The sequence below is a fragment of the Harpia harpyja genome, chromosome 5 (genome assembly GCF_026419915.1).
Source record: "Harpia harpyja isolate bHarHar1 chromosome 5, bHarHar1 primary haplotype, whole genome shotgun sequence".
Classification (NCBI taxonomy): domain Eukaryota; kingdom Metazoa; phylum Chordata; class Aves; order Accipitriformes; family Accipitridae; genus Harpia; species Harpia harpyja.
The window spans coordinates 15,418,999-15,441,538 of record NC_068944.1 but is presented as its reverse complement, the minus strand read 5'-3'; the positions used below and the strand labels follow the sequence as shown (position 1 = coordinate 15,441,538).

General features: G+C 39.4%; 1 protein-coding gene across 2 annotated transcripts in view; it reads left to right on the top strand.

Moving 5' to 3' along the window:
- The window catches only part of DOK6 (docking protein 6), a 262,055-nt gene that overhangs the window by 121,794 nt on the left and 117,721 nt on the right, over positions 1-22,540 (top strand). For both annotated transcript variants that reach the window (XM_052787234.1, XM_052787235.1), the window contains exon 3: positions 6,389-6,503. In XM_052787234.1, the coding sequence (XP_052643194.1) occupies positions 6,389-6,503 (115 nt within the window). The remainder of the gene's footprint in view (positions 1-6,388; positions 6,504-22,540) is intronic.

Genomic DNA, 22,540 nt, shown 5'->3' with positions numbered 1-22,540 from the left:
GACCCTGGTGCAAGCCTACCCTAGCTTAATTTTGCAGGAGTGAGATGCTGCCTTTACTAATCCTAGAAACTCTCCTACCTTGTAGCCCTTAAGGATTATGTCCTTTCATCAAATATTAACCAGAAGTAAAGAAGTTGGATGCCTCTGATATACCTGTGTCAACCCCCCTGCCCTGCCCCGCCCCAAGAAAGAAAAAAACTTTTATATATGAAAAAAAAGTGGAATTAAAAAAGCTTGGCAAAGAAAATTTGTCACATACAAGTTAAGTAACTATTCCACATCTTTTCTTCAGCCATTGTTCATTGTCATTCTAGAGACAAGAAAAATGGTCTTAGAGACTGATCCAGGAAAAGATCAAGAAACCAAGTAGGAAAAAAGCAAGCAAATGTGTGTGGGGGCTGCCTAGTGATGGACATATGAAACAGGAATTATTGATGATGAGTAGGAGAACTGAGAAATGGGCCAGGTGCTAAGAGTCCCTAACATGTACCACACTGAGCACCATATGGACTACTGCACTAAATGATAGCACCAATGTCTAGTAGAGAAAGGAAAGTCTAAGTTAACATACTAACGTTAGTGAAAAGTTGTAAACTACATAATCATAGCTTAATACAAAAGGATCTATTTAGCCTGCTGGAAGAAATCATAAAGGATAAGGGTAGGCAGGAAATCTATTTGCAAGATGACTCACTGAACAGGTAATATTAGAGATTTTATTTGTCATTGAAGTTCATTTTGTTCTACAGGAATACAAATGTGGGGAAATAGGAAAAGTGATTTTCAAGTTTTTGTTGGTTTGGGTTGTTTTTAATATTACCAAAGTTTTAGGCAAAGTATAATCCCACAATGGGAATATTTCCATCTTTTTTTGTGGAAAGTCTAGGTAAGAATCTTACATGTGTAATAGCACATTATATTTTCCCTTTATTCTTTTCTTCTTACTGGTACAAGGCTACCAATGGTCTAGGTGGTTCCAGAGTACTATTTTGTTGTGAAGTACAGCAATGTTTTCGATGAGCTAGACTGTATTTTGTCAACAAGTCTGTTATGATACCACAGGGAGCAAATTTTGGTATAACATCCCTTGCTTAAAAAAGTAGATTTGCCTAATGCACTTCTCATAAAAAAGGGGCTTTCTCTTTTTGTTAGATTTTCAATTTGATTAGTCTTTTAAAACTTACTTAAAGTTTGCAAAGAGATGGTTTAAATAATTTTTAAAAAATTATGACTTTTTTAGAATCTTTGTCTTTTGAGTAGTTTTGATACTTTTTTCCCCTTTAAAAAGTTTATTTATTTATTTATTAAAAAGTAATAGATAAAAATTTAAACCACACTTCTAAAAATCACTGAGATAAAGCAGTCTGGTTGCCAAGGAAAAGTTTGTTTTTCCTTTATACAAAATAATATAAACTCTCAGGTGTTTATTTTTTAATTGCAAGTGTTCAGAGTAGAGAAATGACTCATGCTTCATTGGCATTAAACTCAGAATTCGGAATTTGATTAACTTCAGTTCTCTCTAGCAGTGGGAGGATAGACTTTCACAGTGTTATTATTCTTGCCTCTATCTTTCTGCTCTGATTGCGGAGGGAAGCATACAGTACAATTTCAATAGATGAACATGGAAGCAAAAATTGATATCTCTATTTGATATTAAAGATTACATACCCAATAGACATACTGAGGGGCTTATTTGATAATATGACCTCTCTCATCGTTATCATCAGCTCGGGTTTCTGAGATGTTAACTGGTGGTGGTTTTTTCTGTCAGCGTGTTGACTTGCCCAACAGATAAAACTAGAACTGCTTCTTCAACTTGTATAGGGTTTAGTGTACATGAGCCAGCAGCGTGTTCTTGCTGCAAAGAAAGCTAACGGTATCCTGGGCTGCATTAGGAGGACTGTTGTCAGTGGGTCAAGGGAGGTGATCCTTCCCCTTGACACTGGTGCAGCCACACCTGGAGTGCTGGGTCCAGTTCTCGGCTCCCAGTATAGGAGAGACATGGACATACTGAAGCAAGTTCAGTGAAGGGTCACGAAGATGAGGAGAGGGCTAGAGGATCTCTCCTATGAGGAAAGGCTGAGAGATCTGGGACTGTTTAGCCTAGAGATGAGAAGGCTCATTCATTATGTACTCATCAGTGAGTGTATTCTCTACACCTAAAGGGTTTAGAAAAGACAGAGCCAGGCTCTTTCCAGTGGTGCCCCGTGACAGGACCAGAGGCAATGGGCACACACTGAAACACAGGAGGGTCCTTCTGAACATCAGGAAACACTTTTTCAGTGTGAAGGTGACAGACCACTGGCACAGGTTGCCCAGAGAGTGGGTGGAGTCACCCACTCTCAAAAAGAGCCATCAAAAGCCATCTGGACATGGTCCTGGGCAACCGGTTCTAGGTGACCCTACTTGAGCAGGGGGGGTTGGACCAGATGACCTCCAGAGATCCCTACCACCCTCAACCATTCTGTGATGCTGTGAAATTTGCTGCTTTCTCAGATACAATGATGGGACTGAGCACTAAAGCTCAGTTACTTTTTTTTCTCTTTTCTTTTTTCTATTAGTTTGCCTAGAAAAATTAGTTATTTTTCCTAACTAACATCTGTATCAATTCCCTTTATCCTCAGAATATTATGACTAAACCAGTATTATTTCCAGAAAAAACTTCAGTTCTTGTAAAACAAAGCATTTCAAGGTGAAAGATAGGATTTTTTTTTTTTTTAATTATCTTCTGTTTTTTTAAAACTGGCAGAAATACTTTGGCTACCCATGTTAAACCATTACAACATTTGACAAGAAAAGAGGTATCTCACAATATCTCATGATAGTTTGAAATATGTCCATTTTTGTGGAAAGATGTACACAAGAGGAATGTGACTTCTGTGTGAAACTATGACTGGCTCGTAAAACCTTGCTTGAAGAAAAGTAAGTCAGGGAGTTTGGAAGAGGCAATTCATGTAATTCTTTGCCTGTCACATTGGAGTGATAACAAGTTCTGTGCTGTCTAGGCAGGCAGTATGATTCCAGAGACAAAGGAAAGTTGAAATGTGTTTAAAACAAAGCCCCTTTTCACTTGCATGGAGACTGTTTTTCTTCACTTGCCTTGCATTTTGTTCGACCAAATCTCTCGTATGGGTACCAAAAAGCAGCACGTCAGAATTTGGTGGTGATTTCATTGTCTCTTTCAGACATAAAATTCCCAGCAGCAAATAAATAAAATAAAATTCTATTGTTTATTCATTTTGTGCTGACAATATCCTAAGTGTGTGAATGATCTTGCATAAAAAAATGTTCTGTCAATATATTAAATAAAACAGGCTTAATGTACTGATCAACAAGAGAACCCATAAAATCATCTTTATAGATGGCTAGGTATGTGTCCCCAGTTGTCTGTAGTTATGTTTTGAACAAAAAGTTACTGTGAAAGTTATGTAGCTTTGATGCCAGGAATGTAGGGGGTTTTTATTTATTATCAAACTTACCAGCATTTCAGGATCTTTCAGTAATCTATAACACTCAGATGTTAAAGAAAAGAATAGATCTCTACCATCTGAGAGAGACTAGAAGAAGGCTTAATATGCCCTGTTGTCACTATTCAAAGCACTTTTATTTCCTTTCCTGCTATTCCAGAAAGAGAAATTTCCCATTTTTAACATAACAAGATTTAAATTTTTTTTCTGCATGGTGTGCACAGCCACACATGCACACACATAAAAATATCACTCTTTCATTTACTTGTGTTAGAATCACTGGGATTTTCCTGTTATTGTTTTCCCTTTCATACTGCACTGTCAGTTATCTTTCTGAATCTTTGAGAGGAAAGCTATATGCATATTTAATTATTTAAAAAATATAAATTCTCTTTAAGAATAACCTGCACTTTTTTTGTGTCCCAAATCTTTTTAAATCTTTTGTTCTTATATCCTCTTCTTATTTAGCAAGCCTAGTAGATCCATATCTTCTCTGTCTCCTATTTTGGGCCCTTCTGGGTCTTCAGAATTCAGTAATGACTTCTGGATTTGGTATTGTTTCCTCAGGTTTTGAATTCTAGAGTCTGCTCTCTCCTCTGCCTACTAACACTTTATTTTCCCTTTTATGGGATTTCCTTGAGATCAGTGCTTTGGGTAAGCCATAGGAGCCCTCTCACATACTAGACCATTTACCATGCATAGATCAAGGAAAATTGACAGAGATTTTAGTCATTCGTTTAATGGGACAGTGGTATCTGTGGTGTTCAGACCTTCTCTTTCCCTCCAAGCAATAAATGGAGAAATAAATGGATTCTTGCAAAACCCTGAAAATGTGACTAAAAAAAAAAATTTTAAGGGATTAGGAACCCAATGGCAAGGCAGATGTTGCACCTGTGTTCAAAAAAAGGCCAAAAGATCAACCTGGGGAACTACAGGTCTGGCAGACTCGCTTGAGCCCATGGGAAGAACCATGGCGTGAGTCCTCTTAAAACATATTTCTGGGCATGTGAAGGAGAAGATAGTAATTGGGAAGAGGCAGCATGGATTTACCAGGGATAAATCATGCCTGACCAGTCTGATAGCCATCTATGATTTGGGATGAGGAGAGAGCACTGGATGTCATTGGGTACCCAACTTCAGCAAGGTTTTTGACATTGTTTCCCATGATATTCTTATATCCAAGTTGGGACATTATCATGTAGGTGGGTGGACGTCTAGATGGTGAAAAGCTGGTCGGCTAGTCAGACCCAGAAAGTCATGGTTAATGGGTCATACTGTACCTGGAGGTCAGTAGAGCTGCCATGGTCTGTACTGGGACCTCTCTTGGTTGGTATTGGTATCAGGGACCTGGAGGAGGTAATGGAGCATGCACTCACCAACTGTGCAAACAGCAAATTGGGAAAGATCCGTCGATACACTTTCGGTAGTCAGGCTATCTTCCAGAGACCTGAACGGGCTGGAGGAATGGGCTGACAGGAACCTTGTGAAACTGAATAAGGGCAAGTGCCAGGAGCTGCCCCGGGGACAGAGGAGCCCCTGCGATGGCACAGGCTTGGGATAGACAGGCTGGGAGCAGCCCTGTGGGAAGGGCCGTGGGGCTTGGTGCCTCAGCCAGCAAAGATGGCCAACAGCTCCATGGGCTGTATGAACAGGACCATGACCAGGCAATACAGGGAGTGATTATCCCCCTCTGTTCAGCACTCATTAGACCGTATCTAGAGTACTGCATCCAGTTTTGGCCTACCTGTTACAGCAAAGATATTGACAAGCGAGTGAGTTTTGCTGAAGGCTGTCAAGATAGACCCTATAGCAGTCTTCAGCTCTGGTCTCAGGTTTCTCATCAGCACCTACACATTCCACTTCATGCTTTGTCTCTGGCTTCTTGATGGCCCTCACTGCTCATCTGCTCTCAATCTTTTTTGCAATGTCTTTGCCCCAGCATGTTCCATTTTTTTACTGCACCATATAAAATCTCTGTCTCTTAAAAAGCATTATTTCCAGCATATGAAAAGGAATGCTAGAGCTGTACACAGGGAGCATAAAATTACAAAACAAAGCAAAAAAACCCATCCACATTCAGCCCATTTTTTTCCCTAGTCATAGATGGCCAAATTCATATGGATGACATTTTTAAGAAATTAATTCTGCCTGAGGCAGATGTCCTGCCTGGAAAAGTTAACTATAAACACATAAAGTTTGCCCAGAGTTCCGCGAAACTGAGAAAAGATTTTATAATGCGAAGTGTTATGCAGTTTAATATAGGCTGTGCTACCAGCTTGGGTTGTAGTAACATGTTTTTCTTCCATTTGTGTTACTTGTAGTTATCTACTTGCATTAAAGGAAAATGGAAATAGATTGAATTGTTTATGCTGTAAATTTGCTGGAAGACTGTTTTTTTGTTGATAAGCTTTTCTAATATTTGGAAAATAAAATAAAGTTGTGAGCTCTTATGAGGATGACAGTTACACTTTAAAGGCAGATGAGGATTTATCCTTAAAATGTAGTGATACTAATTGGCATGATAACTGATTTACTTCCCTTAACTAATAAGACACTGCTGTTCCTACATTAGATTATGTATTTGATGCAGATTCTGAAACTGGTCAAAGTTGTATGAATACAGAAATTGAAAAACATAGAATAATCACAAGACTGTCTTGATGTCACTGTAATAACTATGTTTCCAAGTAAAACTTTATTAGGGAAGTAGACCATTCACTTTTTGATACATTACATTTTATAGAAAGTTTTGCAACTTTAGACTCTTACCTATTTATGTGTTTTTGTCGATTAAAAGACTTATAAATGTAAATAACCTTAGGGGGAAAAAAACAGATTATAGTAGAAGTTGAGTAGTTTTGGTTAATGTTTTTATTTGTACTGTTTATACACTGACCTAAAATATTTTTCTTCGTTTTAAGGTAACCGAGCTGCACAATATCAAAAACATAACTAGACTGCCTCGAGAGACAAAGAAGCATGCAGTGGCAATTATCTTTCATGATGAGACGTCAAAGACATTTGCGTGTGAGTCAGGTAAGCAATTGGTACTGCCATCTCTAGCTTGAAGAAATCACGTTACACATCAAAGTCTTGCTCAGATGAATTAACTTAAAGCACCAGACAGAAATCCTTAGCTTAAAGGAATTAGTTGTAAACAAGAACTTTGGAGTTTGGGGTTGAGGTTTTTGGGGGTGTCCTGGTTTCAGCTGGGATAGAGTTAACTGTCTTCCTAGTAGCTGGTACATTGCTATGTTTTGAGTTCAGTATGTGAAGAATGTTGATAACACACTGATGTTTTCAGTTGTTGCTAAGTAGTGTTCAGTCTAAAGTCAAGGAATTTTCAGCTTCTCATGCCGAGCCAGCGAGAAAGCTGGAGGGGCTCAAGAAGTTGGCACAGGACACAGCCAGGGCAGCTGACCCAAACTGGCCAACGGGGTATTCCATACCGTGTGACGTCACATCTAGTATAGGAACTGGGAAGTGGGGGCGGGGAATCGCTGCTCAGGGACTAGCTGGGTGTCAGTCGGCAGGTGGTGAGCAATTGCACTGCGCATCATTTGTACATTCCAATCCTTTCATTATTACTGTTGTCATTTTATTAGTGTTATCATTATCATTATTAGTTTCTTCTTTTCTGTTCTATTAAACCGTTCTTATCTCAACCCACGAGTTTTACTTCTTTTCCTGATTTTCTCCCCCATCCCACAGGGTGGGGGGGGAGTGATTGAGCGGCTGCGTAGTACTTAGTTGCTGGCTGGGGTTAAACAATGACAGGGGGTTTGGTAGGGGGGGGGTTGATATACTTTGGGAGGTGTTGGGGATGTTACAGAGCTCTTTCTTCCATTACTTGTCTTTGACTGCACGCAGACGGTCTGAAGACTGGAGATTTTCAGCTAAACTTGTAACACTGAGTAAAAAATACCTATGGGATGTTACTAAGTCAAGATGTGAAACATTCTTTTTTTTACCGAGTTTTGCTATAGGCACTTACTAAACTAAAAATTATCATGCCATTGCAAATAAGAGGTAAATACCAGCTAAAACCTCAGGATATTGTAAAGCTGGATGTCAAGCAGTCTGCGGTTTCAACAGCTACATGGTGAATGAGTTGAGAACAGACTTGGGCATCATGGTACATAATGACAGGTTGTTACTTGTGAGACACAGAATGCTGCGCTATTAAAGGGCACCGTTTTCTTGTTTGAAAATGCAATTGTATATGTCTGTGTCCTAGGGTATATTTTACCTGAAAAAATTGTTCTTAAAAAGAACGAAAAAAATTTTAATGATAAAGTTTCTATTTGTTTAGTTGCATATTTGAAACTGCATTTTAAAATAGTATCTTAATATTATCATATAAACATTGCATGGTGTACAATCTAAGTTAAATACAGTGAAACAAAATTCAAGAAACATGGAGGAGGTAGGTTGAAAGTGTGTAAGGTCGTGAATTATGTGGCTTTTGGATCAAGTATTGCAAACATTGATATGTACATTCCATCATGAAAGACAGATTGACAGAGTTTTGTTTGTTTATTAATTTAAATTTAAAAACACACACATAGGAAATCTGTGGCTTTCAAAAGTCAGTTTAACAGATTATTAGATGAGTAGTTCACATTAAAGACTTTAATTTCTAATGTGTAGAATTACTAATGACACTGTAATATGATTAATAATTGAATAAAAACATTTTAATTATATTTCAACAGCACTGAAATCAGTTCTACAGAAACTTTCCCATTTGCCTACACCTGTATTCCCCTTGTTCTCTAATGAGAAGATCTTACTGCTTCCCTAGAATTACTATGGTGCAGGTATATTTGAAAAGAGTGAGAGCAAATCATAACTTCAGGAATCTTTCACCAAAGAAGGGGCAAACCTAAGAAAGGTCAGCATATCTATCTGGCCCACTTAGCCCTTTCTTCTGTAACAAACATGATGTAACTCCTTAACCTTGAACTCAGCTGTGTATACAAGACACAAGTACCTTAAGGTGCTAACAAGATGCCAGTATGAGATGCCCTACCTTAAGGCTATGCTCTACACAAAGGTGTGTTTTGAGTGGATGGAGTCTTGGGTGAAGTGACGAACCAGTGGAGAACTTGTGGGCAGAGATCAAAAGACAGACCAACACAGGTGATATTCTAGTATCTGCTATAGACCTTCTCATCAACAAGAGAAGGCAGATAAAGCATTCTTAAGGCAGGTGGAAAAAGCCTCACAATCCCAGGCATTGGTACTCTTGGGTCACTTCAACCACAGCAGTATCTACTGGAAGGTCGATATGGCTGGACACAAGCAATCCAGATTTCTGGAACAGATTGAAGACAGTTTCTTGATACAGATGATCAATAATGTGATGAGGGGAGGCACTCTGTTCAGGGACATCCTTGGCAGGATCCTGTGGATAATTGCCTTGGAGGGCAAAGGGGCCCAGGAGAGCTAGCTAATCTTCAAGGACAGCATCCTCTGAGCACAAGAACTGTCCTTCCCATTCTGCAGAAGACAAGCATTACAGAAGACCAGTATGGATGAACGTGGAGCTCCTGACTCAGCTCAAACACAAGAAGGGAAGCACACAGAAGCAGGGACAGACTTGGGAGGGATACAGAGGCATTGTCCATGTATACAGGAATGGAGCCAGGAAAGCTCCAGCTCAGCTGGACCTGAAACTAGTCAGGGAGGTAAAGGATAGAAAACATTTCTTAAAGTGCATCAACAGCAAAAGGAAGGCTAAGTGAGTGTGGGCCCATTGCTTGGTGGGGCAGTGGACCTAGTGACAAGGGGCATGAGAAAGGCCTACTCAACGCCTTTTTTATACCTTGGTTTTCACTTGCAAGGCTTGTCTTCTGGCCTTCCAGGTCCCTGACCCTCTTAGCAGTCAGTGGGAGGGAAGTAGTACCCACAGTAGAGCAAGGCAGTCAGGCATCACTTAAATCACTTGGGTATCATGCACAAGTCCATGGAACTAGATCATCAAGAATGACAAGGAGGATCCAGATAATTATAGGCCAGTCAGCCTCACCTCAGTTCCTTAGAATATTATTAGAGCAAATCATGTGTAAACCCGTGAAGGACAACAAGGTGAATGGGCATAGTTAAAATGTTTTCCATATGCAAATCATGCTTTCTATGATGAGGTGTCTGGCAAGGGAAAGGCAGTGGCTGTTATATACCTTGATTTCAACGGTCTTTGACAGCCTCCTATAGCCTCCTCCATAGCCCGCAAATGGGTGGGACATGGGATGGATAAAGGCAGTACAAAGTGGATAGAAAATAGGCTGGGCTTAAAGAGTTGTGATTCATGGTGCAAAGCCAAGCTTGCGGCCAGTAGGTAGTGGATCCCTCCAGGACCAGTGCTGGGACAAATACTGTTCAATGTCTCCATTGACAACCTGGATGATGAGATGGAGAGTACTCTCAGCAAGTTTGCAGGTGACACCAGATTGGGGTGACCCACAGTGGGAAGGCAGGGCTGCTGTCAGAGGGACCTGGACAGGCTGGAGAAATGGGCTGACAGAAACCTTATGAAGTTCAGCAAGAGCAAATGAAAGGTCTTGCCCCTGGGTTGGAGTAATCCCAGGCAACAAGGCAGGCTTGGGGCCAACTGTCTGGAAAGCAGCTCTGGCAGAAAAGGCCCTGGGGTCCTAGTGGACAACAGGCTGAACTTATCCTGGACTGCATTAGTAAGAGTGTTGACAGCAGGTACAGGGAAGTGATCCTTCCTTTCTATTCAGCACTTGTAAGACCACATCTGGAGTACTGTGTCCAGTTTTGTGCTCTCAGCACAAGAATATTGACATACAGGAGTGAACCTAGTGGAGGACCACCAGGGGTCAGGGTCAGGAGCACATGATGTATGAAAAGAGGCTGAGAGCTGGGCCTCTTCAGTCTGGAGGAGAAACAACTTCAGAGGATCTTATTGCTCCCTGCAACTCCCTGATCTGAGAACACAGAGAAGATACAGCTATAAAAGTGTGAAATACCTTGCTGTTTCTGAAAAGCTACAAATCTTAGCTGTGCATATAGTGGAGTTTCAATCAGTTTGCCTTTCTCCATGCTATCAGTCTGTCTAAACAGTATAAACTGCATCATCCCCATCAGATGAGATAGATACACTGCTTTGTTTCATTAAAATCTGACTCTTTTGAACTCCAGATCTTTTGTGTGTTCTGAACTAGGAAGATAGGTCTAAAAAAAATTTCTTTTGCAGCTTGTTGCCACAACGGAGTTCTGTCTTCCCACAAGGAACTATTACCATTTTTACTGCTGCTGAAATGTGCGAAGTACTTTGCTTTCCTTTATGAAACTTATCGAAGTTTAAGGAATATTTAGAGAGCTGCTTCTTATTTAAAATGTTTTCTTCTTCTTCTCAGATCTCTCAAAAAATGTTTAGTGGCAGTGGTTTCTATGGGACAATGCCTAGACTTTTAACAGCCTTATGGTGCATAGTGGTGTACACACAATGGGGTTTATCTTGGCAAATCAGGCCACATCTTTGGTTAACTCAATAATACCTTTACTCTATTAATACCCCTTCTTTCCCGTGGCTTCAGTGGGAAAGAACCACTCGAGTGGTTTGACTCAGTCAAAAATCTTCTAGAATCATAGCTGCTTGACCTTCTTGAATTATTTAGGAGCCCAAAGTTTCATAATGTGAACATTTTTCCACCATGGAGTCTCTAGATACACGGAAGCAGATGCTTTGTTTCCTATCATCTTGACCCTCAGAGGTAAACAGAAGGACAGTTAACGCTGAACCCATTGCAAAAAGTCTGCTGAGCATAGAGTCAATAATTTCTTGGAAAGAAGGAGGAAGTAATGCTCAAAGCTGAGTTGGTTTTATATGGAGACTGAACAGTGTGAGGTAGGGTTTTTGTCAGAGTTGTACCAGTCAATGTTTTAAGATAACTGTATCATTTTGGTTTCGATAGTATGAGCTGATGTCTTTTCTTCTGTGCAGTCTAGAAGTCCATGTGATGAAAAGTAGCACATTTTTCTGGTACTTAGCTTTCTTAATTACAGAATTAAGCACACTAAAATGCTGTTCTGTTTTAAAATAGGTCTCTAAAGATGTAGAACACTTTGGTCCTCCCCAGAAAGCCTGAGAGCTGTGATACCAGCCCACTGGGCGTGCTGGCTGCGAGCCTATGGCTTTTTCCTAAGCTTCTGCAGCTTCTAGGCCCTCAGCTTGCTTATTGTCTTCAAGGCAGCTACTGGCAAGTCTGAGCCCTGGATGGGCTGTAGCCCCCGTATTTCCATTCGGATTTCAGCAAATTAGTCATCTGCGGAGCATCTAGTTTTTGGTAATCTTCATTTGCTAATGAAAACATTCTGTAGAAAAACAAACAAAAATCCTCCATATGCTTTTGTTATCAGCTAGCTGTTCCCATCACTACCACCAGTACTCCCAACATCTACAACAGCTGTAGAAATCTGTTCAATTCTGAAGCACTGTTGAAAAGTTTTGAAAAGCAAACCAGTCTCAGATATTACAGTTCCCTGATTAAAAGCATGGCATAACAAGTCTTTAAAGAAGAATTATCCCTCTTAAGGGAGAGAAGGAAGCTGCTTGCTGTCACTGTATCTCTTTCTGACATCTGTTCTAGTAGGCAGAGACTTGTGACTTTGGTGATTAGCAAGCAACATTTCTGAATTTTCTCAGTTAACATCAGAATTGTTTCAGCAGAAGTAAAATAATGAGAAGTCATGGCTGATTAAATAACATGAAAAGTAGTCTATAACTCAGTGAACGTAAGACAGACTGTAAAGAGTGGGAATTCTTCAGACCATGGGAAACTGCTGCCACCTTAGCAAGGAACATGCTATGGTCTCAGTTTCATCCTCCCTGAAAATCCTGTGAAAGTTATTGCCATTAAGGGAATTTTAACAAATTTTTTTATCAAGAATCATGAAATTCTGAGTTGCCCTAGAAGCAAGGAAATGCAAAACTCTCAGGTTGCTAACACATTGAGACTTGAGACAGCATTAAATGTTGCTAAATGTATAAGCAGATTAAGTGGAAGGACAGAATACTGTGAAGAAAAATGAAACAGTTTGGGGGAATGGAGCATATTTACTCCAGCATAATAAGGGTTAAAAAGATATTACTGTTGTCTTTTAAATACATCAAGGAGAAAAAAAGGAAAGTTTTTAAGATATAAAGTGACCTCATCACAAGAACAAATATAGAATATATGCCCTGTATCAGTCTATGTTGCTATGGCCATTCAAATAGCAGGAGCAACGTAGACTGAAAATTTAGTGGAGAATTTCTAGGAGTTAAAGCAGTGAGGTTCCACAAAACCTCACAGAAATCCTTCCCCATTGCCACACGGGTTTTTTTCTGCACTCCACAGTGTATTATCAAGCAAATGGAGAAATTCTTTTAACTCTGGATGCTAGCTACTGGGTTTGAGGTGCTGTCTTTCCCTAATACCTTTTAAAAAAAAGTTGTTGGGATGGGTTTTGTTGTTGGGTTTTTTTCAGGTCAGTGTGCTGTTAGTTTTTTTATAGATATAGCTATGCTCAGACACATGTATCTATTTCCTGCAAGCCTAATGTCCGTCATGTGGCAGTAACCCAAGTGCCTGCACTGAGACAGGCATTCTGAAATGCCCTGTAAACTCTCTCTGAAGTTGCAGATATGATGCAGTGAGCAATGGTGCCTATGCAGGACCAGCAAGAAAATGAAATTGGTGGACATGAATACTGATTAAAGCTAGAAGTTTATGGTGCTGTTATGGAAGTTGCTAGCATGATGAGGATTGTGCCTGAATAACAACTAGCTTTTAAGGAATGATGTTTCTGGGTTGCACTAAGTCAGTGACAGACCATATGGGAGCATGATTTTTTCCTTTAGTGATACCAGCAAAATATTAAGTGATACAAGTCCCTGGCTCTTTTAGGCTCAGTGGACCCACCAGCACAGGTTTGTGCAAAATTTATTTTGATTTCTAAATGACAGAATGTGAGGAAGATTGATGAACTTGTAAACCTATTGATAAAAAAAAAATGGGGGGTTGCAAGTTATATGGATTCAGAGACAAGAGAGACAAAATAAATTAGGGCTGAAATGTGATTTCAGTGATTTGAGTATAGAATGAGATGTAACATGAGAAAAAGGGGCAAAATCACAGAGAAATCTTAAAACTACAACTGTGAAACAAAAGCAGATATCCCCCAAGATACCGATATTTGTCTGGCTTCTCTTCAGTACAGCGCCCCATTCTGTATACAAATAGATGAATTGAAGGGGTTTATTTATTTCCAGGCATGCATGAACTGCAGTTCTAGAGTCATTACAATCAAGAAACATCTTCTTTATTTTTAAGAGTTTAGATTTTGGCATTCCCTTAAAACTTCCACTATTCAAGTCCTGGGGAAAATAGAATTGGGTTATTGCAAAAAGTTGATCAGCTACCCTATTTGAAACTTCTGGTTTAGGGTTTTATCCATCATTACACTATATTGATATAGCTTAACTGATATTAATATTCTTGTGGCTGTTTTGGCTCAATCCACCATTTTAATTTCTTGAATGTCTTGCTGCTGTGAAGGTTATCTTGATAAAACTCTCTTATACATCTATACATCTATAACATAAGCAGTCTTTTTCTTCTATATTCTTATGCTTTCAACATTTTTGAGTGCAGTCAAACTGTGATAAGCAAGTTTTGTTATAACTCTGCAAAAAAAAGTTTTACTTTGTTGAAAATGAAAGGCTGTTGGTGTCAAGTGGCAATGTATTCAGCCACATGGGTTTTTGAGTTCTGTACATATTTTTCCTTTTAAACCTGTTTTCACCATTTGTTGGGATTGCTTTGTTTAAAAAAAAAAAAATTACATCGCTGCTATTGTTTGAAAAGGCACAAATTCAGTTCATTTTTGTACTGAAAAAGCTTTTGGGCTATTGCCAAATTAGTACTGATTATGAGCTGGGCTTTTTCTCCTTGATAGTTTTCACAAGCAAAAATATTATGTGCTTGAAGAGTTTGACAGATGTCACTGGAATATTAGATGTAATTCATATCACTATATCCTTTGACAGCTAAGAAGCCTGGAGGTTTTGGATTAAAATTACAGTGAAACATTGAGGCTTTGAGATGAAGCATCAGTGATCATACCTGCTGTTATTACTAACAATACAAATGGCTACATAAGCTTTAAAAACAACCAGATTAAAGTTCCCATTTTCACTGTTAGTTTTGTGAGTTTGAAGCTCTAGGATCATGGAGGTGGTGGAAGTGAAGAACAGCTTCGCAAACTCAGTTTTGGTACTGGAAAGAGGAATACAAAGTTCACCTTTTGCATGCAGAAAAATAATCCTATATAGTTGAAAATATTCTGAAAGATGGTATATTTCTTTGTTAAAGTGGCAGGGATTGTTAATGAAAATTTATGACCCTGCCTTTTTGACTTTCTGTTTGTGATTTTTTTTACATATATATATATACTGAAGGGGCCATACTTGCTTCTCTGTAAAGCATATGGTTCATTGGAGGTCAGATGCATGTTCTCACTTCCACATGTGCCACAATATTTTGAGATCCAAAAAAAGAGTGAAAAAACAGGCATTGCATAAAGTTAAATATGCTGCTCTGGATTCTTACGTTCTCCCTTTTTGATCATAATATTTGAAACACTGTCCACTTTCAGGGCAAAGTTCAATCTGAGTCATGATTATAAATGTTATATTCTAAGATTAATATTTAGAATGCATATTCTTTTGTTCTGGACAAATAGCTCCCTTTTCATTGATCATGACTTTTATTTCCCAATTTTTTCATGTTTGCCTATAAATATGCATCTTTATTCTGACTTTAACATTTACAAATTAGAAATATTTGGATTTTTGCTCTCCTTTCTCGTAGTTTGTTGCCTTTCTGTTGGTCCTTATTTTTTTGTGGTTATCTGTCTGAACTAGATTATTACAATTTTCTGACACACATTGCTAATATGTATAACTAGCAAATGGAAGGAATGCAGAAAATATTACACCATCTTCAAGGCATAGTCATTGATGGAACAGATCCTACACTATTACTTTCCATCCTTTTCAGCCACTTTTAGGTTATTAATTGAGTGCAAACTTAGTTCTAAAATTAATTAGCGTTTAAAAGATAATATTTTGGGAAGACAAACTTATACTTTTTTCAGTGGAATTGCCAGCTGCTAAATTTGAAAACACACAAAATGGTCATCATCCCTTCAGCACTTTTCCCAGACAGGTCCCTGAGCTGAGAACACTGCTGCATTCATTCTCAGTTTTGTAGGGCAAATGGGGGACAGCAAGGAAACGAGGTTAACTTCCAGCCTAGCAGGAGCATGCATGGGGGCTGTGACGAAATGAGTAGGAAAGCTGTAAAATTTCTAAATGCAGAAACTGGAAAAGGTAAACTTGCTCTGGGACTGCAATATGGGAAACCCTAAATTTAAGGCTTTGACATTGGAGGCTGAAAATTTTTCTTTCTTTCCCTAAAGTTTCATTATGTTGTAGTATATATTGCAGGTGTGAGAAGCATTCAGTTGCCCTTGCTGTTCACGTACTATAAACTTGTCTGGACACTCTTTACTAATGTTTAACATAGTGAATCCAGATAAGTAGAGAAGTTCTGTATTATTCTTTGTTCCTGGACAAACATATTGAAGTGTAGACACTGTAAGTGCTTTCCTTATCACAGTTTTACTCAAAGGGATTGAAATTTATAGGAAATATAAACTGTTCCCATAGGAACAAAAGTCAAACAAGATAGCTAAGATAATAGTGAATCATCCATTTTAGAGTGTGTGTAGGACTCCTTGAGAGTAAGAGAGTAGAAAAAAAATCTTCCTGCCTGCAGAAGCTGAGCTACTTCAGAAGACAAACAGAAGAGAGCAAGATTACAGCTTCATCTGGTAGACGGTGCAAGGTCAGCTGAATATTGATTTTAGAGAGACTAGGAGAAATACATGAATCTCAAAACATCTGCCCTAGAAGTTCAGCATACACTTACCTTTCCCAGTAAGCACAGTGTGGAGGTAGGTTAGTGGTGGTGAAGTCCAGGATGTCAGGCATACGGAGGTATGGAATTGTTTGTTGGACTTTAATAGAAAGTTTCATAATTGCTCACTTGTTGGTTTGGTTGAGGTTTTTTTTCATAAGCTGTTAAACATCCGATGAACCTTGCAGTATTTGCAACCTCTATGTTTTATACCAGAACAAAGTATGTATTAGTGTGATAGCACAAGCCCATAAAAATTCAGTCTAACAACATGGTCTAACATTTGGCTAAAAAGAAAAAAATAAAAAGTTTTTCTTAGCCTCTGGCTATTTACCTTAAACTGAAATCTAAAATTACTGATACATTGTGTATCTCTATATAACAAGATTTCTTCCTGATCCCATTTTGAGATTCTTAGTGGATTTGATAAATGTACTGTGCCATAAATAACTGCTAGTCTTATGAAACAAAGATATGGAGATACTGTTTTATCCTTTGTATAATTCATGACATAAATTAATTTCAATGACAGAATAATTTTTAATCATCTTATAAGTGTGAAAGTCCAAATCCACTTCTTATCATGTAAACACATTTTATTAGAAGGTAAGGCGTAAGGCACTACCTATTTTAACATGCCTTTATGTTATGTATCCCACAACATCCCTATAGCTTGCTTTTAAAAATATTGGCCTGTTCTACACTGCCAAAAGGCATTCACGCACAGTCATAAAAGTATTACTGAAAACCATCTGAGAATCTTGATGAGTTTTACGCATAAAATTGCCTCATATTTTGAGCTGTTATTAGCAGTTTGCAGAAGAGGGAATCGAAATGCAACTTCATTAACAGAATGGCAGATGAATGTGACAAAGCCTGGAAAAAATCTCAGATAGCAGACTTCTCTCCAAGTTAAACATCTACTATAGATAACTGTATGAATACAGAATCTATTTTCACTAAAATATCCATGCGTGAGGTTGTAGTATGGATTTGCAGTTGCTATTACCAGCAAGAAACGTGAAATATTCAAAAAAATATGCAAAATAGAGAAAATCTCCTCTTTCTTCCTCTTCATCCACTTATTTCTGATCTAGCTAGATGCTTGTATTCTGTGGCCATACCTTGGCATTCATCAGAGAAATTGCACAGTTGGCTTTCCATACTACATGAGAATTGATGAACTATGTTCTAAAGCAGGAGTAAATCCATGCCTTCTTCATCGTGAAAAAACCCTGCTCATTCAAATTGCTGCATATTTTATATAATGCAGAAACTAAAACCTCTCCAGGATTGTTTTTTAATGCATTCTTACATGCAGGAATCATGTTATGAAACAACACATTGGGCTTGAAAATGGTGAAATTTGCAAGCAAATTTAATGTTTTCATTTTAAAAGTACCTTTTAAACATCCATTAATAAGCACTCTGGTGTTTGCAGAACAGATCATAAGTATTTGTCATTGTACACTAAGGAAAGTAATTTCTTACTTGCTTTCCACAATATAGGAGGCTTTGGGATTTTTTTAAAGACTTTGTAATGTTGTTGTTATACTTAAGGTTGTTTTTTCCACGTTCTGTTCAGGTTCTTAGGCATATTACCTTGATTTTATTATGATGATCATAGAAGTGAATTCTTAATAACCACTGCATTTGAAATTATGGTCTGTGACGTGCGGAAAACAGACTCCACAATCAGTGAGATTGTAAAGTAGGTATGTTCATTCAGCGCTGGGCCGCACGGGGGGTAGTCCCACCAAAGTCATGCGCGCCCGACTCGGCAGTTTGTCTCAAGTTTATACAGTCAAGTGTTACATATTCACAATACGCCTATACATATTCATGACCTATCCCCGCTTCATATTAAAATTAGCTCCGAGAGGTCATTTCCATAGTCTCCTCTCAACTGCACTTGCGCAGTGCCTCTTTATGGTGGTCGTCTGGTGGTCACAGAGATGAAGATAGATGACTCCTCTTCGTCACCGCTAGTAACCTTTTTTCTTGCGCAGGCTCAGTGATTTCTTGGTACTCACCCAAGCCGCAAGACCAGTCTTAGCTGGCTCTTGGGGCCTGCTCCTGCTTCTTATCAGGAGCTGTCTTTACCTCATTGGCTGGTCCTTGGGACTAGCTCTTCTCATCAAAGACTGTCTTTGCCTCAGCTAATTTCAACAATGTAAGCGCTAAACATCATCCTTCATCCCCCCTTATTATGTCTACTGAGATTCTTTTGACTCCCCTTGTCTCAGTCTGATTGGCATTTAACCAATTGTAACCAATCAAATTTCCTTATCATAAAATGCAGGACAATGTAGAGTAAGTCTTAGCATGAAGAAAAGAAATGTGAAGAAAATAACCATTGTCTATTTATATTTATGATAGAAAATAAGGCTGGAAGTAATCTTGGGAAGCCTCTCTGGCCTAAGGAAGTAAAAGCTATACCTATTTATAGGTATATATGTATATTATTGTATATATGTATATCATTCCTGGTAGATTATGTCTTGTTCATTTAGGTTTTTTTGAACATAATTAAAAGAAACAAAAATATATCAGGAGTACTAAGGCTGAAGAGAGAATGGCATAGCAGTATATAGTTGAAAGTAAAACAAAAGCCTGTCTTTTCCGTCTTGGTTAAACTGTCCCATGCTGCATTATGTATGTGGTAGTCTTTAATAGAATAACTTGTTATAGGGGACTCTGCTGTGGTAGGTACTTTGGAAGAAAAATGAATGAGACTTAGTGTTTTAAGACTTTTTTTGTAAACTCAGGAGAAATGGATTCAATTTCTTTCCTAGGCTTATACTTTCTAGCACCTAGCACTACAAAACGTAATAGTGTACATTTGTATGGTTTCAAATTTACTACTTCCTGTGTTCTAAAGATTGCAATTTAAAAATAGATTTTAAAAAATGTTCTTGTAAGAAGGAAATTCAAACAAGATGTTTTCCTTGGAAATTCAGGCAGGACTCCAGAGCCTGATTATTGCACTGTAGCTATTCTTCCCCAGGCTTTTAGGCTTCTGACCCCCATTAATATGATACAACTGCCCTTGATGCTGAAGTCGTGGATTCTTCAGCAGCCTGCCAGGCAGACAGTCAGAGAGGTGGGTAGATTTCTGACAGTGCATTTAGGTCTTGATGCATCTGCATTTAGTCAGAAAAGTCCCAACCAGCTCTAGGGATAACACACTTTGGGCGAATCATCACTGTCTTGAGACTTATCCCTTAAAACTGTGCAGAAATGTTAGCACCATATTAAGGTGTGTCATCTGTAAAGGGTTGTATTTTTCATTGCCTGATGAAGAGTAGAGTCAATAAAGAATTTTGGGGGGGTTAGGTCCTCATGCCTAGATACAACCAGTCTTGGCTGCAAGCCAGCTCTAGTCTGTAAGTAGTGCAGCTTTGTGCTAGGAAGGCATCATGTCTCTGCAGATTTCCCACGTTTCTCATCTGGTTTGCAGTAGAGTCAAAATAGAAACATGATCTCCTGCTCTTACCAGTAAACATGATGCTAGACCTATGAGGAGGTAGACCATTTTCAATGACAATATTCAAACTGTATTGTTGGGTAAAAGAAAGCTGCACTACCTCTATTTCCAACATTCCCATCTAGAACACAGAGAACATATAGTTATATTGTAGTGGGTCAGCCCTGGCTGGCTGCCAGATGCCCACCAAGCTGCTCTCTCACTCCCCCTCCTCAGCAAGACAGGGGGAGAAGATACGATGAAAAGCTCATGGGTAAAGATAAGGACAGGGAGATCGCTCATGAATTACTTAAACAGGCAAAACAGACTTGTCTTGGGATAACTAGTAACAGAGTAGGATAGTGAGAAAGAAAAAACTGAAAACACCTTCCCCCTACCCCTTCCTTCTTCCCAGGCTCAACTTCACTCCCAGCTCTTCCCTGGAGCAGCGCAGGGGGACACGGAATGGGACTTGCAGTCAGTTCATAATGTGTTGTCTCTGCCACTCCTTCCTCATGTTCTTCCCCTGCTCCATCATGGGGTCTCTCTCTCCGTATACAGTCCTTCACGAACTTCTTCAACGTGGGTCCTTCCCACAGGCTGCAGTCCTCCACGGACTGCTCCAGCGTGGGTCCCTTGCATGGGCTGCAGTCCTCCAGGCACAGACTGCTCCAGCGTGGGTCCCCCGCGGGGTCACAAGTCCTGCCAGAAAACCTGCTCCAGCGTGGGCTCCTCTCTCCATGGGCCCACAGGTCCTGCCAGGAGCCTGCTCCAGTGCGGGCTTCCCACGGGGTCACAGCCTCCTTTGGACATCCCCCTGCTTTGGCGTGGGATCCTCCCCGGGCTGCAGGTGGATATCTGCTCCACTGTGGACCTCCATGGACTGCAGGGGGACAGCCTGCCTCACTATGGTCTTCCCCATGGGCTGCAGGGGAATCTCTGCTCCAGCGCCTGGAGCACCTCCTCCCCCTCCTTCTTCACTGACCTGGGGGTCTGCAGGGCTGTTTCTCCCACGTTTTTTTCCTCACTCATCCCTGTCACACACTGCTCTGGAGCATTTTTATTGTACCTTAAATGTGTTTTCACAGAGGCGCTACCAACCTTGCTGATGGGCTCAGCTCTGGCCAGCAGCAGGTCCATCCTGGAGCTGGCTGGAACTGGCTCTGTTTAACATTGGGGCAGCTGCTGGTATTTTCTCACAGAAACTACCTCTGCCACACCCCTCACTGCCAAAACCTTGCCATGTAAACCCAATACATATATAAAGAAATATTGAGGCATCAAGGAACTGTTAGCAAATAAGCAAGTTTAAGATAATCCTAAGTAACTGTTTATCACTTGCTTTGTGTCTCTTCTTTCTTTTTTGGGTTTTGGGGGTTTTTTTTATTATTGGAACTAGTAATATTAAGGTTCTTGGTTTTTAAGCACATCTATTTACTTTATCACTCACTCAAACTCCTAATCCTTCCAGTCTGCTCTTCAGGAAAGTACTGGGATGTTACTAACTCAGTACTAATATGCCGTTAGAGAAGTACATAGCTGGTGGATGTCTAGATTGTTTCTTTTTTTCCATTATTTTTTCCCACTTAAAAACTTTCTGTAAAAATAATAGAAGATACAATTACTTAACTCATACCTATTGTGTTTGGGCATATTAGTACTTCCTTTCCCTTTGGGATTGGTGTAATACCCCATCTGCTCTCCACAAGATTGTTAACACTGGAGTGGACTCCAGGTATCAGCTGAGATAAAAAGGCTTCTGCTCATCTACATGGAATGTAGGTCAGATCTCCTGGGCTTTGTGAATATGTATCACCCTGTAAAATTACATGACTTCTGCGGTTCCTGACCTCTCCTGAGAATAGCATACATTTAGTGACAGCACAAAAATCATGACATTAATTTATAGATTGAATTTGGAGTATTGACAGATGACGTATGGCTGGCTGAGCCTAGGGAGAGTTCAATGAATAACATGATAATTTACTGCTCCAAACCTGAAACACCCAATCTATTTTTCATTCTCTGTCACTCTTCAGCTTGCATTACATTTGGCTACTTACAGTGGGTAAGGTATATAGGACTGCTAGCAGGTTAACTGTTTCAAGCCTTTTGAAACACTTTCCTCACTGAACGAAGACAAGCGGAGAAGAATAGCATGTATAAATGAGCACAATAAGTTTTGTGTGCTACTAATGTGTACTTAACCATCTATTCAGCATGGGATATTCTACTTCATGTACAGTCTAGGAATGAGAATTTTGGACAAATTTGTGCACATTAAAAAACAAAACAAAACAACAAAAAAACCCCAACAGAGATAAATATTTGGTGTTCCCTGTCCATCTCCCTTCATAACATTTTGAGAGGTTGCTAGAAGCCCACTGCCAGTATGAATGTTGCTATTAGCATTACCCCAGCCCAGTGGGCTGTTGAACAATCAGAATGGCAATTGCAGTCAGGGTGATTGGTAAACTGGATGCAAATTATACATTTGCATTTCACTGCTGGCTAGCAGTGAGAACTAAAGCAATTCTTAAGACTGAACCACGTGTGGGACTACTACAGGTATATAGTGATAGGCAAAGACAAAGTTTTATGTGACTTCTGACCACATG